A 17,464-nucleotide genomic window follows, 5' to 3' on the forward strand; every position below is an offset into this window, starting at 1 on the left:
ACAACTGACTTTTTCTCGCCTCCAAGATTGATGATAAAATCGGCACCAAGCTCTTTGGTCATGACTTCTTTAGCTTCGTCAAAAACATCGAGAGCAATGACTTCATAACCCATGGCTTTAGCATATTGAATAGCCAGATGGCCTAAACCACCACAAGCACCAGCAATCACAATGCGAGCTCCGGCTGGAGCATTGGCCATGCGCAAGGCTTTATAGGAAGTTACTCCAGCACAGAGAACTGGCGCTGCTTCTGCATCGCTCACGCCACTCGGAATTCTGCAGCAAAGCAATAAAATTTTGGATGCCCAGAGCTCCTCACTTTGCAGCAAATCTCTCATCCGCTATAAAGTACTCTGCGAATGAGCCATCTTGAACGAAACCAGTCTGTTTCTGATTTTCGCACATGTTCTCTCGACCGTCTTTGCAAAGATAGCAATCACGAACTCCCCAGCCACGCAACCCCAATCCGGTCCCCGATTTTTATTGTGGTCACTTCGGAGCCAACAGCCTCAACAACCCCGACGCCTTCATGACCCGGCGTCAATGGAAGCTTCAAGGTGCCCCAATCACCAGCTGCGACATGAACATCTGTGTGGCAGACACCTGAAACGGTTGTTTTGGCCAAAACTTGATGTCCAGTGGGAATTGGTTTTGCGACCTGGCGCCCTGAAAACAGAGTTGGAAGAAGCTTTACAAGCACCACTCTTACGCTCAAGAGGTTTTCCGTGCTCGGTAACTTGGTAGGCTTGCATGCTCACGATAGACACAAAAAACAAGATAGACAGTGGGGTGGATTATTCCAGTCCGTACAATCCAACAAGACGCATGCGTCTCTAGCGTATCGTAACTTTCTGAATTTACCGAATTTTTAATTGGACGAACAAAATTTATGTGAAAAATCAAGAAACAGAAAATTACTCAACGAAAAAATCGGAAACAAAACAACTGAGACGATTGCTCTAGTTTTCAGCCACACGAAGCACAGCACGGCCTCTGATTTTTCCTTCCTCCAAATCTTTCAATATGTCGTTTGCACAGCTGAACGGTTTCTCAGCTACATGAGCCTTGACCTTTCCTTCAGCAACATAGCGGAACGCTTTTTCAAGGTCTCGTGGCGTACCCACAATTGAACCCTGGAGGCGAAGTTCCTTCAGGATGAACTGGACGACATCGATTTTGAAGTGACCAGATGGAAGTGCTACGGTAACAATAGTTGCTCCAGGAGACACATATTCGATGGCATCCGGGACTGCTTGGGGCGCCGGAGCAAAAATGACCGAAGCCGCAATTGGCTTTTTCGGTTCAATGGAATTGAGCTTTTCGACAACTGACTTTTTCTCGCCTCCCAAGATTGATGATAAAATCGGCACCAAGCTCTTTGGTCATGACTTCTTTAGCTTCGTCAAAAACATCGAGAGCAATGACTTCATAACCCATGGCTTTAGCATATTGAATAGCCAGATGGCCTAAACCACCACAAGCACCAGCAATTACAATGCGAGCTCCGGCTGGAGCATTGGCCATGCGCAAGGCTTTATAGGAAGTTACTCCAGCACAGAGAACTGGCGCTGCTTCTGCATCGCTCACGCCACTCGGAATTCTGCAGCAAAGCAATAAAATTTTGGATGCCCAGAGCTCCTCACTTTGCAGCAAATCTCTCATCCGCTATAAAGTACTCTGCGAATGAGCCATCTTGAACGAAACCAGTCTGTTTCTGATTTTCGCACATGTTCTCTCGACCGTCTTTGCAAAGATAGCAATCCATGCACGAACTCCCCAGCCACGCAACCCCAATCCGGTCCCCGATTTTTATTGTGGTCACTTCGGAGCCAACAGCCTCAACAACCCCGACGCCTTCATGACCCGGCGTCAATGGAAGCTTCAAGGTGCCCCAATCACCAGCTGCGACATGAACATCTGTGTGGCAGACACCTGAAACGGTTGTTTTGGCCAAAACTTGATGTCCAGTGGGAATTGGTTTTGCGACCTGGCGCCCTGAAAACAGAGTTGGAAGAAGCTTTACAAGCACCACTCTTACGCTCAAGAGGTTTTCCGTGCTCGGTAACTTGGTAGGCTTGCATGCTCACGATAGACACAAAAAACAAGATAGACAGTGGGGTGGATTATTCCATTCCGTACAATCCAACAAGACGCATGCGTCTCTAGCGTATCGTAACTTTCTGAATTTACCGAATTTTTAATTGGACGAACAAAATTTATGTGAAAAATCAAGAAACAGAAAATTACTCAACGAAAAAATCGGAAACAAAACAACTGAGACGATTGCTCTAGTTTTCAGCCACACGAAGCACAGCACGGCCTCTGATTTTTCCTTCCTCCAAATCTTTCAATATGTCGTTTGCACAGCTGAACGGTTTCTCAGCTACATGAGCCTTGACCTTTCCTTCAGCAACATAGCGGAACGCTTTTTCAAGGTCTCGTGGCGTACCCACAATTGAACCCTGGAGGCGAAGTTCCTTCAGGATGAGCTGGACGACATCGATTTTGAAGTGACCAGATGGAAGTGCTACGGTAACAATAGTTGCTCCAGGAGACACATATTCGATGGCATCCGAGACTGCTTGGAGCGCCGGAGCAAAAATGACCGAAGCCGCAATTGGCTTTTTCGGTTCAATGGAATTGAGCTTTTCGACAACTGACTTTTTCTCGCCTCCAAGATTGATGATAAAATCGGCACCAAGCTCTTTGGTCATGACTTCTTTAGCTTCGTCAAAAACATCGAGAGCAATGACTTCATAACCCATGGCTTTAGCATATTGAATAGCCAGATGGCCTAAACCACCACAAGCACCAGCAATCACAATGCGAGCTCCGGCTGGAGCATTGGCCATGCGCAAGGCTTTATAGGAAGTTACTCCAGCACAGAGAACTGGCGCTGCTTCTGCATCGCTCACGCCACTCGGAATTCTGCAGCAAAGCAATAAAATTTTGGATGCCCAGAGCTCCTCACTTTGCAGCAAATCTCTCATCCGCTATAAAGTACTCTGCGAATGAGCCATCTTGAACGAAACCAGTCTGTTTCTGATTTTCGCACATGTTCTCTCGACCGTCTTTGCAAAGATAGCAATCACGAACTCCCCAGCCACGCAACCCCAATCCGGTCCCCGATTTTTATTGTGGTCACTTCGGAGCCAACAGCCTCAACAACCCCGACGCCTTCATGACCCGGCGTCAAAGGAAGCTTCAAGGTGCCCCAATCACCAGCTGCGACATGAACATCTGTGTGGCAGACACCTGAAACGGTTGTTTTGGCCAAAACTTGATGTCCAGTGGGAATTGGTTTTGCGACCTGGCGCCCTGAAAACAGAGTTGGAAGAAGCTTTACAAGCACCACTCTTACGCTCAAGAGGTTTTCCGAGATCGGTAACTTGGTAGGCTTGCATGCTCACGATAGACACAAAAAACAAGATAGACAGTGGGGTGGATTATTCCAGTCCGTACAATCCAACAAGACGCATGCGTCTCTAGCGTATCGTAACTTTCTGAATTTACCGAATTTTTAATTGGACGAACAAAATTTATGTGAAAAATCAAGAAACAGAAAATTACTCAACGAAAAAATCGGAAACAAAACAACTGAGACGATTGCTCTAGTTTTCAGCCACACGAAGCACAGCACGGCCTCTGATTTTTCCTTCCTCCAAATCTTTCAATATGTCGTTTGCACAGCTGAACGGTTTCTCAGCTACATGAGCCTTGACCTTTCCTTCAGCAACATAGCGGAACGCTTTTTCAAGGTCTCGTGGCGTACCCACAATTGAACCCTGGAGGCGAAGTTCCTTCAGGATGAGCTGGACGACATCGATTTTGAAGTGACCAGATGGAAGTGCTACGGTAACAATAGTTGCTCCAGGAGACACATATTCGATGGCATCCGAGACTGCTTGGAGCGCCGGAGCAAAAATGACCGAAGCCGCAATTGGCTTTTTCGGTTCAATGGAATTGAGCTTTTCGACAACTGACTTTTTCTCGCCTCCAAGATTGATGATAAAATCGGCACCAAGCTCTTTGGTCATGACTTCTTTAGCTTCGTCAAAAACATCGAGAGCAATGACTTCATAACCCATGGGCTTTAGCATATTGAATAGCCAGATGGCCTAAACCACCACAAGCACCAGCAATCACAATGCGAGCTCCGGCTGGAGCATTGGCCATGCGCAAGGCTTTATAGGAAGTTACTCCAGCACAGAGAACTGGCGCTGCTTCTGCATCGCTCACGCCACTCGGAATTCTGCAGCAAAGCAATAAAATTTTGGGATGCCCAGAGCTCCTCACTTTGCAGCAAATCTCTCATCCGCTATAAAGTACTCTGCGAATGAGCCATCTTGAACGAAACCAGTCTGTTTCTGATTTTCGCACATGTTCTCTCGACCGTCTTTGCAAAGATAGCAATCACGAACTCCCCCAGCCACGCAACCCCAATCCGGTCCCCGATTTTTATTGTGGTCACTTCGGAGCCAACAGCCTCAACAACCCGACGCCTTCATGACCCGGCGTCAATGGAAGCTTCAAGGTGCCCCAATCACCAGCTGCGACATGAACATCTGTGTGGCAGACACCTGAAACGGTTGTTTTGGCCAAAACTTGATGTCCAGTGGGAATTGGTTTTGCGACCTGGCGCCCTGAAAACAGAGTTGGAAGAAGCTTTACAAGCACCACTCTTACGCTCAAGAGGTTTTCCGTGCTCGGTAACTTGGTAGGCTTGCATGCTCACGATAGACACAAAAAACAAGATAGACAGTGGGGTGGATTATTCCAGTCCGTACAATCCAACAAGACGCATGCGTCTCTAGCGTATCGTAACTTTCTGAATTTACCGAATTTTTAATTGGACGAACAAAATTTATGTGAAAAATCAAGAAACAGAAAATTACTCAACGAAAAAATCGGAAACAAAACAACTGAGACGATTGCTCTAGTTTTCAGCCACACGAAGCACAGCACGGCCTCTGATTTTTCCTTCCTCCAAATCTTTCAATATGTCGTTTGCACAGCTGAACGGTTTCTCAGCTACATGAGCCTTGACCTTTCCTTCAGCAACATAGCGGAACGCTTTTTCAAGGTCTCGTGGCGTACCCACAATTGAACCCTGGAGGCGAAGTTCCTTCAGGATGAACTGGACGACATCGATTTTGAAGTGACCAGATGGAAGTGCTACGGTAACAATAGTTGCTCCAGGAGACACATATTCGATGGCATCCGGGACTGCTTGGGGCGCCGGAGCAAAAATGACCGAAGCCGCAATTGGCTTTTTCGGTTCAATGGAATTGAGCTTTTCGACAACTGACTTTTTCTCGCCTCCAAGATTGATGATAAAATCGGCACCAAGCTCTTTGGTCATGACTTCTTTAGCTTCGTCAAAAACATCGAGAGCAATGACTTCATAACCCATGGCTTTAGCATATTGAATAGCCAGATGGCCTAAACCACCACAAGCACCAGCAATTACAATGCGAGCTCCGGCTGGAGCATTGGCCATGCGCAAGGCTTTATAGAAGTTACTCCAGCACAGAGAACTGGCGCTGCTTCTGCATCGCTCACGCCACTCGGAATTCTGCAGCAAAGCAATAAAATTTTGGATGCCCAGAGCTCCTCACTTTGCAGCAAATCTCTCATCCGCTATAAAGTACTCTGCGAATGAGCCATCTTGAACGAAACCAGTCTGTTTCTGATTTTCGCACATGTTCTCTCGACCGTCTTTGCAAAGATAGCAATCCATGCACTCCCCAGCCACGCAACCCCAATCCGGTCCCCGATTTTTATTGTGGTCACTTCGGAGCCAACAGCCTCAACAACCCCGACGCCTTCATGACCCGGCGTCAATGGAAGCTTCAAGGTGCCCCAATCACCAGCTGCGACATGAACATCTGTGTGGCAGACACCTGAAACGGTTGTTTTGGCCAAAACTTGATGTCCAGTGGGAATTGGTTTTGCGACCTGGCGCCCTGAAAACAGAGTTGGAAGAAGCTTTACAAGCACCACTCTTACGCTCAAGAGGTTTTCCGTGCTCGGTAACTTGGTAGGCTTGCATGCTCACGATAGACACAAAAAACAAGATAGACAGTGGGGTGGATTATTCCATCCGTACAATCCAACAAGACGCATGCGTCTCTAGCGTATCGTAACTTTCTGAATTTACCGAATTTTTAATTGGACGAACAAAATTTATGTGAAAAATCAAGAAACAGAAAATTACTCAACGAAAAAATCGGAAACAAAACAACTGAGACGATTGCTCTAGTTTTCAGCCACACGAAGCACAGCACGGCCTCTGATTTTTCCTTCCTCCAAATCTTTCAATATGTCGTTTGCACAGCTGAACGGTTTCTCAGCTACATGAGCCTTGACCTTTCCTTCAGCAACATAGCGGAACGCTTTTTCAAGGTCTCGTGGCGTACCCACAATTGAACCCTGGAGGCGAAGTTCCTTCAGGATGAACTGGACGACATCGATTTTGAAGTGACCAGATGGAAGTGCTACGGTAACAATAGTTGCTCCAGGAGACACATACTCGATGGCATCCGGGACTGCTTGGGGCGCCGGAGCAAAAATGACCGAAGCCGCAATTGGCTTTTTCGGTTCAATGGAATTGAGCTTTTCGACAACTGACTTTTTCTCGCCTCCAAGATTGATGATAAAATCGGCACCAAGCTCTTTGGTCATGACTTCTTTAGCTTCGTCAAAAACATCGAGAGCAATGACTCCATAACCCATGGCTTTAGCATATTGAATAGCCAGATGGCCTAAACCACCACAAGCACCAGCAATTACAATGCGAGCTCCGGCTGGAGCATTGGCCATGCGCAAGGCTTATAGGAAGTTACTCCAGCACAGAGAACTGGGGCTGCTTCTGCATCGCTCACGCCACTCGGAATTCTGCAGCAAAGCAATAAAATTTCGGATGCCCAGCGATCCTCACTTTGCAGCAAATCTCTCATCCGCTATGAAGTACTCTGCGAATGAGCCATCTTGAACGAAGCCAGTCTGTTTCTGATTTTCGTAAATATTTTGTCCTTTAAGCAATCCATTCACGAGCCACCCAGCCACCCAATGTGATTCCCCGTAGAACAGCGAAGTGCAAGAAATCGAAAGCTCAGTCCAACTAAAGGATAGTGGAACGGAGGATTTACATGCAGTTTTTCCTTGATCAGGACTGTGAGTTTGTATGCCAGTAGGCACCACCTCGATCTAGAAAACAACTTGTTGCTTCACTGAGAATTTCGGGAGAGGTGCCAGCAATTTTGTGATTGATGTAACTTATAATCTCGTTTGATGTAAGCAACAAGAACATGGCAGGATAATTGGGACATGGCAGGATAATTGGGACATGGCAGGATAATTGGGACATGGCAGGATAATTGGGACATGGCAGGATTATTGTTCTGCTATGCTGTAATGAGTTATCTTTGGTTCACCATTTCAACATAAAGCGACTATTATGTGTTTCCCATTGTTGAAGGAAACCTGTCTTCAGTCTTTCTCAATTGGGATTTAATATCGAATATCTCTTGGTGAAATTTCTACCCAACTCTGATTCCAGCACGTCAGAACTGAAGTTTGATAGTAACGCAGATTGTGAGCGCTAATAATCGGTGTGCCATTGGTTTACATTGACGTTATTCAGTCGCACTAACGTCCACGGAGCACAACTAATTAAAAACCCGGGATTAAGTGAGGACAAGGTGACTTATTTGGGGATCGGGGACTACGACCGCCCAGACGTGACTGAACTTGCGTGTTGCGTTTGACGACCGCGAGTTTAGACGTGCATGGGACAGAGGCCACTGAAGCACCGAGATACGACACAAGGCAGAAGATCTAGCAAACGTATTGTACACCTAAGCGTCATGATGCCATTTGTTGCGCTATTGCAAACGCCGTTTCTGCACGAAATTGAGGAGCTTCACAACAATTGACGCTCCCAATTTCAAACAACAGAAATAGATTCCTGCTTCAACAACATCCAGCCCCAATTTCTTACCGAGTTGCCGAGTCCGGTACTGTCAGATAAATTGGAGGTGTGCTAAATATCGACAAAGATGCGAATGAGACAAAGATGCGAATGAGAAAGAACATCTTGCCGACGAAAAGTGCTGGTGTGGTCGGGGAGGACGACAGCCTTCCATTGAACGTGATTTTTAGCCGGAACAAGTACGTAGTGAGTGTCTGCTGCTGAGTGAAGAAGAACTTCATGCTTACTATTTTGAAGAGAATTCTACGTAGACTGCTGTTGTTGATCATCTCACTGATGCTCTTCTGACCAAAACGGTGGCGATTGTTAAGATTCCTTCAGGAGACACTCAAATCGTTGTGCGTGTCTGTCCTTTTGTCCGTAACAAGTAGATTCTGCACTGGAAGCTGTTCCATGAAGCGAGGAGCTTCCACCAGAGTTTCCTCAGGCTTCAACAAACTGATCTATGAATTCCACACTGATGTGCTTGTGTCAACCTGTTACGCTATTGAATCGCAGTTTCAAAGTGTTGAAGAGGGAAAGCATCATGCAGCGTTTTCCAATTTTGACGAAAGGTGAACCTCTTGCCCCAAGTCGGGATGCCAGTCAGTCGGCTTACACAGAGAGTGACACCCTTTAACAATATCATCATAGCTGATCCAGTGTTGTCCATTAGAACATATTTGAGAGAACTCGTGACTGGAACTATTGCGGGGAACCATTTTATCTTCATTGGTGAAGAAATCGCCAAAAAATCTCGTTGAATCAATGATGACGCAAATCGTTTCTTGTGCTTGCCAATTTATGTAAACGCAGAAGTGGACTGATATCATGGGACTAAATTTGCCCCTGTCAGGATGTCATACCAGAAGTGTCCATATTACTCCCATTATGGCGCATTTCGGTTTCCTTAACTTCCTCAGAAGCCTACCCGTCTGAAGATTGGAGCCTTTTGTTTGATGAACAATAAATGGGATAAAAAAGTAACTAAAGCTTTATCCTCTCTTAGCCAACGCATTATTTGCGTTCCGACTCTACGCCCCATTGGATCTTTGGTTGCCGCAGGTCTTGCATATCTCGGCTTGATCTCCAAGACCATTGATCCATCCAATTTCGTTGTCCTTTCTTTTTGATCTGTGTCGTCCTTGCTTCCACGAAGCGTTCAGGATTGCCGTTGGGAGTATCCTGATGGCCATCTATGCACATTGATTGAAAAATACTTTCCCCCGCTTGTCTGGCCACTAGTTGAAACGAAAAACAAGAAACACCAGGCACTAAACTTTTTCAAAGCACATGGAGGTGCGTTAGGGGCAGAGCAAGAAAATGGAGGAATCTCAATCTAGCGCAATTACCCCGAAGCCAAAAATGCTAGCTCTCCAGAGCTTTGGACGGATAATTAAGCGGGGCCTCTCTGCCGAGGTCTTGTTTGCGTTGATGTCCGCTTGGTGCTCTTGCAATGTTTGACTTGCTCAAAGATTTTTTACCGCGCGTCTTTGTTCTGTTCCCTTTCTTTTTAATCCTCTTTAAACATTTTTGAATATTTGAAATCGTAATCTTTCTGCGCTTCACCAGGCGTTTCAGACATTGCGTCACACCTTCAACAGTCACTCGTCTTGGTGGAACCGTTTCGTGTCGACCGCGTACACCGATTTCCTTTAGAAGTGTTTTGACAAATTTTTGCCGCCCGCGAAGTCTTGGTGCCAGTTTCTTTATACAACATTCCACATGATATGAATCAAACTTCTCGAGCTTCAGTAACCGCTTTTGAACGATTTTAGCGAAAGAGCGAAGCACACTTCGTTGCTTTGGTGCAGCGATGATCCGTCGGTGGCGAGAGGATCTCTGGTTCTCCATCCCCACTGCAATCATTGTTGGAGCCCACAACCCGTTCTCTGGCATTCTCGAATCAGCAATCGGCTTCGTATTCAAGTTCCCGTCTGTCCCAGAACCCCCCAGAGAAGCATTATTGGGCTTCTTGTCTTCCGTAGGGCTTGGAATTGTTGAACCTATTATTGTTGAATGCTGTAATGTTGGTACGACAGTGCTTTGGGTCGTCGTTGAAATGAGTTTCGTCCCTGAACCAGAAGTTGTTTTCTGGATCCCACGGCTCACATTGTGGCTTCCTGCACCGAGGCCGAGGCTATTGTTCTGATTTGATTTCGCACCACTCGATAATCCCGTGATATTGTTATTCCGGCTGTTCTGTCCATTCTGATTCAATTTCGCATCCTGGCTGCTCTGGCCATTCTGATTTGATTTCGGGGCACTCAATGACTCTGCGGTAATGTGCATCTGGCTGTTCGGGCCATTCTGATTTAATTTCGCATTCTGGCTGCTCTGGACATTCTGATTTGATTTCGCGGTACTCGATGATCCCGCGGTTTTGGTATTCTGCCTGCTCTGGCCATTCTGATTTGATTCCGCGCTACTCGATGATCTCATGGCATTGTCATTCTGGCTGCTCTGGCCATTCTGATTTGATTTCGCGGTACTCGATGATCCCGTGATATTGTTATTCCGGCTGCTCTGGCCATTCTGATTTGATTTCGCGGTACTCGATGATCTCATGGCATTGTCATTCTGGCTGCTCTGGCCATTCTGATTTGATTTCGCGGTACTCGATGATCCCGTGATATTGTTATTCCGGCTGCTCTGGCCATTCTGATTTGATTTCGCGGTACTCGATGATCCCGTGATATTGTTATTCCGGCTGTTCTGTCCATTCTGATTTAATTTCGCATTCTGGCTGCTCTGGCCATTCTGATTTGATTTCGGGATACTCAATAACTCCGCGGTTTTGGTATTCTGCCTGCTCTGGCTATTCTGATTTGATTCCGCGCTACTCGATGATCTCATGGCATTGTCATTTTGGCTGCTCTGGCCATTCTGATTTGATTTCGGGATACTCAATAACTCCGCGGTTTTGGTATTCTGCCTGCTCTGGCCATTCTGATTTGATTCCGCGCTACTCGATGATCTCATGGCATTGTCATTCTGGCTGCTCTGGCCATTCTGATTTGATTTCGGGATACTCAATAACTCCGCGGTTTTGGTATTCTGCCTGCTCTGGCCATTCTGATTTGATTTCGCGGTACTCGATGATCCCGTGATATTGTTATTTCGGCTGTTCTGTCCATTCTGATTTGATTCCGCGCTACTCGATGACTCCGTGGCATTGTCATTCTGTCGGCTCTGGCCATTCTGATTTGATTTCGGGGCACTCAATGACTCCACGGTTTTGGTATTCTGCCTGCTCTGGCCATTCTGATTTGATTCCGCGCTACTCGATGATCTCATGGCATTGTCATTCTGGCTGCTCTGGCCATTCTGATTTGATTTCGCGGTACTCGATGATCCCGTGATATTGTTATTTCGGCTGCTCTGTCCATTCTGATTTGATTCTGCGGTACTCGATGATCCCGTGATATTGTTATTCCGGCTGTTCTGTCCATTCTGATTTGATTCCGCGCTACTCGATGACTCCGTGGCATTGTCATTCTGTCGGCTCTGGCCATTCTGATTTGATTTCGGGGCACTCAATGACTCCACGGTTTTGGTATTCTGCCTGCTCTGGCCATTCTGATTTGATTCCGCGCTACTCGATGATCTCATGGCATTGTCATTCTGGCTGCTCTGGCCATTCTGATTTGATTTCGCGGTACTCGATGATCCCGTGATATTGTTATTTCGGCTGCTCTGTCCATTCTGATTTGATTCTGCGGTACTCGATGATCCCGTGGTATTGTTATTCCGGCTGTTCTGTCCATTCTGATTTGATTCCGCGCTACTCGATGACTCCGTGGCATTGTCATTCTGTCGGCTCTGGCCATTCTGATTTGATTTCGGGGCACTCAATGACTCCACGGTTTTGGTATTCTGCCTGCTCTGGCCATTCTGATTTGATTTCCCGTCACTCGATAATCCCGTGATATTGTTATTCCGGCTGCTCTGGCCATTCTGATTTGATTTCGCGGTACTCGATGATCCCGTGATATTGTTATTTCGGCTGCTCTGTCCATTCTGATTTGATTCTGCGGTACTCGATGATCCCGTGATATTGTTATTCCGGCTGTTCTGTCCATTCTGATTTGATTCCGCGCTACTCGATGACTCCGTGGCATTGTCATTCTGTCGGCTCTGGCCATTCTGATTTGATTTCGCGGTACTCGATGATCCCGTGATATTGTTATTCCGGCTGCTCTGGCCATTCTGATTTGATTTCGCGGTACTCGATGATCCCGTGATATTGTTATTTCGGCTGCTCTGGCCATTCTCTCGATAATCCCGTGATATTGTTATTCCGGCTGTTCTGTCCATTCTGATTCAATTTCGCATCCTGGCTGCTCTGGCCATTCTGATTTGATTTCGGGGCACTCAATGACTCTGCGGTAATGTGCATCTGGCTGTTCGGGCCATTCTGATTTAATTCACTCAATGACTTCGCGCGTCTCAACAATCTCATGGCATTGTTATTCTGGCTGTTCGGGCCATTCTTATTTAATTCACTGAATGACTTCGCGCGTCTCAATGATCTCATGGCATTGTCATTCTGCCTGCTCTGGCCATTCTGATTTGATTCCGCGCTACTCGATGACTCCGTGGCATTGTCATTCTGTCTGCTCTGGCCATTCTGATTTGATTTCGCGGTACTCGATGATCCCGTGATATTGTTATTTCGGCTGCTCTGTCCATTCTGATTTGATTCTGCGGTACTCGATGATCCCGTGATATTGTTATTCCGGCTGTTCTGGCCATTCTGATTTGATTTCGCGGTACTCGATGATCCCGTGATATTGTTATTTCGGCTGCTCTGTCCATTCTGATTTGATTCTGCGGTACTCGATGATCCCGTGATATTGTTATTCCGGTTCTTCTGTCCATTCTGATTTGATTCCGCGCTACTCGATGACTCCGTGGCATTGTCATTCTGTCTGCTCTGTCCATTCTGATTTGATTTCCCGTCACTCGGTGATCCCGTGATATTGTTATTCCGGCTGTTCTGTCCATTCTGATTTAATTTCGCATTCTGGCTGCTCTGGCCATTCTGATTTGATTTCCCGTCACTCGGTGATCCCGCGGTTTTGGTGTTCTGCCTGCTCTGGCCATTCTGATTTGATTTCGGGGTACTCAATGACTCCGCGGTTTTGGTATTCTGCCTGCTCTGGCCATTCTGATTTGATTCCGCGCTACTCGATGATCTCATGGCATTGTCATTCTGGCTGCTCTGGCCATTCTGATTTGATTCCGCGGTACTCGATGATCCCGTGATATTGTTACTCCGGCTGTTCTGTCCATTCTGATTTAATTTCGCATTCTGGCTGCTCTGGCCATTCTGATTTGATTTCCCGTCACTCGGTGATCCCGCGGTTTTGGTATTCTGCCTGCTCTGGCCATTCTGATTTGATTCCGCGCTACTCGATGATCTCATGGCATTGTCATTCTGGCTGCTCTGGCCATTCTGATTTGATTTCGCGGTACTCGATGATCCCGTGATATTGTTATTCCGGCTGCTCTGTCCATTCTGATTTGATTTCGCGGTACTCGATGATCTCATGGCATTGTCATTCTGGCTGCTCTGGCCATTCTGATTTGATTCCGCGGTACTCGATGATCCCGTGATATTGTTATTCCGGCTGTTCTGTCCATTCTGATTTAATTTCGCATTCTGGCTGCTCTGGCCATTCTGATTTGATTTCCCGTCACTCGGTGATCCCGCGGTTTTGGTATTCTGCCTGCTCTGGCCATTCTGATTTGATTCCGCGCTACTCGATGATCTCATGGCATTGTCATTCTGGCTGCTCTGGCCATTCTGATTTGATTTCGCGGTACTCGATGATTCCGTGATATTGTTATTCCGGCTGTTCTGTCCATTCTGATTTAATTTCGCATTCTGGCTGCTCTGGCCATTCTGATTTGATTTCCCGTCACTCGGTGATCCCGCGGTTTTGGTATTCTGCCTGCTCTGGCCACTCTGATTTGATTTCGGGGTACTCAATGACTTCGCGGTAATGTGCCGCTGGCTGTTCTGGCCATTTTGATTTGATTTCGCCCCGTTCCTTGACACCGTGGTGCTATTATTCTGGTTGTCCAGAATCTTTGATTTCTGGTTGGGGGTTTGGTTGCGCGGACTCCTTGGTTTCTGGTTGTTCAGAATCTCTGGTGGATGGTTGCAGGCTGGACATCTATCCTTCCATCTTGGACTCTCTAATTTCTGTTTGTACCAACTCCCTAATCCCTGGTCATTGTTTGGGCTTTTTGATGTTGAATTTTTCTGGTTGTCCGGACTTCCCGATCCCAGGTTGGTGTTCTGGTTGTCCAGACTCCCTGATTCCTGGAGGTTCTGGTTGTTCGGACTCCCTAATCCCTGGTTATTGTTTGGGCTTTTTGATATTGAATTTTTCTTGTTGTCCGGACTTCCCGATCCCAGGTTGGTGTTCTGGTTGTTCGATCCCTGAATGGGGTTTTGTTTGTTCGGACTCCCTAATCCCTGGTCATTGTTTGGGCTTTTTGATATTGAATTTTTCTGGTTGTCCGGACTTCCCGATCCCAGGATGGTGCTCTGGTTGTTCGATCCCTGAATGGGGTTTTGCTTGTTCGGACTCCCTAATCCCTGGTTATTGTTTGGGCTTTTTGATATTGAATTTTTCTTGTTGTCCGGACTTCCCGATCCCAGGATGGTGCTCTGGTTGTTCGATCCCTGAATGGGGTTTTGCTTGTTCGGACTCCCTAATCCCTGGTTATTGTTTGGGCTTTTTGATATTGAATTTTTCTTGTTGTCCGGACTTCCCGATCCCAGGATGGTGCTCTGGTTGTTCGATCCCTGAATGGGGTTTTGCTTGTTCGGACTCCCTAATCCCTGGTTATTGTTTGGGCTTTTTGATATTGAATTTTTCTTGTTGTCCGGACTTCCCGATCCCAGGATGGTGCTCTGGTTGTTCGATCCCTGAATGGGGTTTTGCTTGTTCGGACTCCCTAATCCCTGGTTATTGTTTGGGCTTTTTGATATTGAATTTTTCTTGTTGTCCGGACTTCCCGATCCCAGGTTGGTGTTCTGGTTGTTCGATCCCTGAATGGGGTTTTGTTTGTTCGGACTCCCTAATCCCTGGTCATTGTTTGGGCTTTTTGATATTGAATTTTTCTGGTTGTCCGGACTTCCCGATCCCAGGTTGGTGTTCTGGTTGTCCAGACTCCCTGATTGCTGGAGGGCCTTCTGGTTGTCCAGACTCCCTGATTCCTGGAGGGCCTTGTGGTTGTCCAGACTCCCTGATTCCTGGAGGGCGTTCTTGGATGTAACACATGTCCGAATCTAAAAACAGAATATGGAATGAAAAAACGACATTCTAGTATCTGCCTCAAAATGGAATCAGGCCTACGTGTTGGATCATAGTTTTCTAAAAGATAGAGACAACAGAACATCAAAAACCCGATTGGAGGATCCTTCTCACCTGGAGAAGAAGTCCACATCCTTGTTTAATCGTCTGAAGATCGAAAATCAACCACTTTCACTTTTCATGATGGACACTCCTCTCACCTCCTCATAGTCCGAAACCCCAATTGGCACCTAAGAGTGAGAAGTCTATTGGGGGAGGTGTGATCAGACCGTACCCATCCGGAAGAATCCAGTAGATACTTGACCAGCGAGTTCCGAACCAAGTCTCGAAGAGAGTAGGATAATTCCTCTGGCTTCCTAGTATTCTGTTTCGATTGCTTCATAGCATTCTGTTCCGATTGCTTCCTAGTATTCTGTTCCGATTGCTTCCTAGCATTCTGTTCCGATTGCTTCCTAGCATTCTGTTCCGATTGCTTCCTAGCATTCTGTTCCGATTGCTTCCTAGCATTCCATTTCTCCTCCGCCTGATTCAGTGCCTTTAGGAACGTGTCTCGTACGATCTGGCAGAAATAATAGTAACATGAGAATTCTGATAAAACAAACCTTGAGAATCGCATCCCGTGCTCTAAGGTCTTTTTCCGGTTCCTTCAAAACAATTTCTTCGATAAAATCCGGAACAAACGGCTTGAAGTCCTGCAAGTTAGGCAATTGTTGTATTGCTATTCGTGCGCGTTTCGTACAGGTAGTATCTTCCCGGAATTGTCGACAAAAATCGGAACATACGGCTCGAAGTCCTGCAAGTAGGGGAATCAATTGTTGTATTGCTATTCGTGCGCGATTCGTACAGACCCAGGGATCGTAAGAAGGCGAACCTATCGACTCGTCGTCCTGCAAGAAGGGGAATCAATTGTTGTATTGCTATTCGTGCGCGATTCGTACAGATTGTGCCTTCTTCGAGAAATACGCGTAGTTCTGCAAGAAGGGGAAGCAGTTGTTCTATTGCTATTTGCGCGCAATTCGTACAAACTTCGCGACGGGTTCTGAAATAATTATGTTATTTGCCACTTTTCGCCTTTCTTACTTTTGAATTTCCTCAGGTCTATTCTCATCGTTGAAATTGTGTTCTGCGAAATTGATAAATACCCCAATAGTGAACAAACGGAAACTGAGGGTCAGGTGGAGATGAAAGGCGCACCTCATTAAACTCTTTTTCTAGTAAGATTGAAGGTTCAAGGTAACTCTGCCACCTCTCATGCGCGAGCTGAAGGCGGCAAACTGCTCTATAATCAGAGTATCACAACCCACCAAGTGTGTCCACTTCTGGATAATTTCATCGACGGGGCCACGGTGTACTTCCAGAAGTTGAAGGATTTCCTACAAACAGTGAATTTCAAGTAAAACAAAATTTCTAGTTCATACTTCGTCGCTGTTGCCGCATGACTGCTTCAGTAACTCTCTAACCACCGGTGCAACGTTTTCAAAAAAGATGGGGAGAAGTTGTTCTTTGGCTGCGGGAGGTTCTTCGGATGCAGAAAGAGGTCCACTGGATGCGGAAAGAAGTCCACTGGATGCGGAAAGAGGTCCACTGGATGCGGAAAGAAGTCCACTGGATGCGGAAAGAGGTCCACTGGATGCGGAAAGAAGTCCACTGGATGCAGAAAGAGGTCCACTGGATGCGGAAAGAAGTCCACTGGATGCGGAAAGAAGGAGCCTAAAGCTTCTTTCTTTTGATGAAAAGTGAAGACCGGTCGAGTTACGCATCTGGTGCGGTTTTTCCTGAACCTGCTCTGAACTGCCCATGTCGCATGCGGTTGAACGACAAGCAAGACGATGAGCAAAACTCATAAAAGACGATGAGCAAAACTCATAAAAGACGATGAGCAAAACTCATAAAAGACGATGAGCAAAACTCATAAAAGACGATGAGCAAAACTCGTAAAAGACGATGAGCAAAACTCATGAGCAAAACTCGTAAAAGACGATGAGCAAAACTCGTAAAAGACGATGAGCAAAACTCGTAAAAGACGATGAGCAAAACTCGTAAAAGACGATGAGCAGAACTCATGAAAGACGACATGAAAGACAACAATCGGGCTACGGGAAATGGACGAAATTCAGGAGCTTCACGACATCCAGCCTCAATTCCTTTATGTAGTTGCCGA

The 17,464-nt window shown here is 46.5% G+C and overlaps 7 protein-coding genes across 7 annotated transcripts; all 7 read right to left on the reverse strand.

Annotated features, from left to right (window-relative positions):
- Positions 1–9: 9 nt before the first annotated feature.
- LOC129617452 (uncharacterized) lies at positions 10–405 on the reverse strand (the record flags this gene model as incomplete). The annotated part of the gene is made up of 2 exons (XM_055532673.1): positions 320–405; positions 10–276 (listed from the first exon to the last, which is right to left on the reverse strand). Coding segments are annotated over exons 1-2 (353 nt in total), but the record flags the coding sequence as incomplete, so codon positions are not given.
- An 897-nt stretch (positions 406–1,302) lies between these two features.
- Positions 1,303–2,081, reverse strand: LOC129617446 (alcohol dehydrogenase-like). The gene is made up of 3 exons (XM_055532666.1): positions 2,039–2,081; positions 1,644–1,995; positions 1,303–1,600 (listed from the first exon to the last, which is right to left on the reverse strand). Exons 1-3 carry the CDS (start codon positions 2,079–2,081, stop codon positions 1,303–1,305), a joined length of 693 nt encoding a protein of 230 aa, XP_055388641.1.
- A 207-nt stretch (positions 2,082–2,288) lies between these two features.
- Positions 2,289–3,057, reverse strand: LOC129617447 (alcohol dehydrogenase-like). Its single transcript, XM_055532667.1, has 2 exons — positions 2,972–3,057; positions 2,289–2,928 (listed from the first exon to the last, which is right to left on the reverse strand). Exons 1-2 carry the CDS (start codon positions 3,055–3,057, stop codon positions 2,289–2,291), a joined length of 726 nt encoding a protein of 241 aa, XP_055388642.1.
- Positions 3,058–3,611: 554 nt separating this feature from the next.
- LOC129617448 (alcohol dehydrogenase-like) lies at positions 3,612–4,100 on the reverse strand. Its single transcript, XM_055532669.1, has one exon. It carries the CDS (start codon positions 4,098–4,100, stop codon positions 3,612–3,614), a length of 489 nt encoding a protein of 162 aa, XP_055388644.1.
- An 836-nt stretch (positions 4,101–4,936) lies between these two features.
- On the reverse strand, positions 4,937–5,500 carry LOC129617449 (alcohol dehydrogenase-like). Its single transcript, XM_055532670.1, has one exon. The coding sequence runs from the start codon at positions 5,498–5,500 to the stop codon at positions 4,937–4,939; it is 564 nt and encodes a 187-aa protein (XP_055388645.1).
- Positions 5,501–6,258: 758 nt separating this feature from the next.
- Positions 6,259–6,822, reverse strand: LOC129617450 (alcohol dehydrogenase-like). The gene has a single exon (XM_055532671.1). It carries the CDS (start codon positions 6,820–6,822, stop codon positions 6,259–6,261), a length of 564 nt encoding a protein of 187 aa, XP_055388646.1.
- Positions 6,823–9,340: 2,518 nt separating this feature from the next.
- On the reverse strand, positions 9,341–16,740 carry LOC129617451 (uncharacterized protein DDB_G0283357-like). Its single transcript, XM_055532672.1, has 7 exons — positions 16,722–16,740; positions 16,384–16,426; positions 16,267–16,342; positions 15,906–16,190; positions 15,578–15,862; positions 12,404–15,278; positions 9,341–12,276 (listed from the first exon to the last, which is right to left on the reverse strand). Exons 1-7 carry the CDS (start codon positions 16,738–16,740, stop codon positions 9,341–9,343), a joined length of 6,519 nt encoding a protein of 2,172 aa, XP_055388647.1.
- Between the last annotated feature and the right edge of the window lie 724 nt (positions 16,741–17,464).

This window comes from Condylostylus longicornis, unplaced genomic scaffold, assembly GCF_029603195.1.
Source record: "Condylostylus longicornis isolate FDR11 unplaced genomic scaffold, ASM2960319v2 ptg000535l, whole genome shotgun sequence".
In the NCBI taxonomy this organism is placed as follows: Eukaryota; Metazoa; Arthropoda; class Insecta; order Diptera; family Dolichopodidae; genus Condylostylus; species Condylostylus longicornis.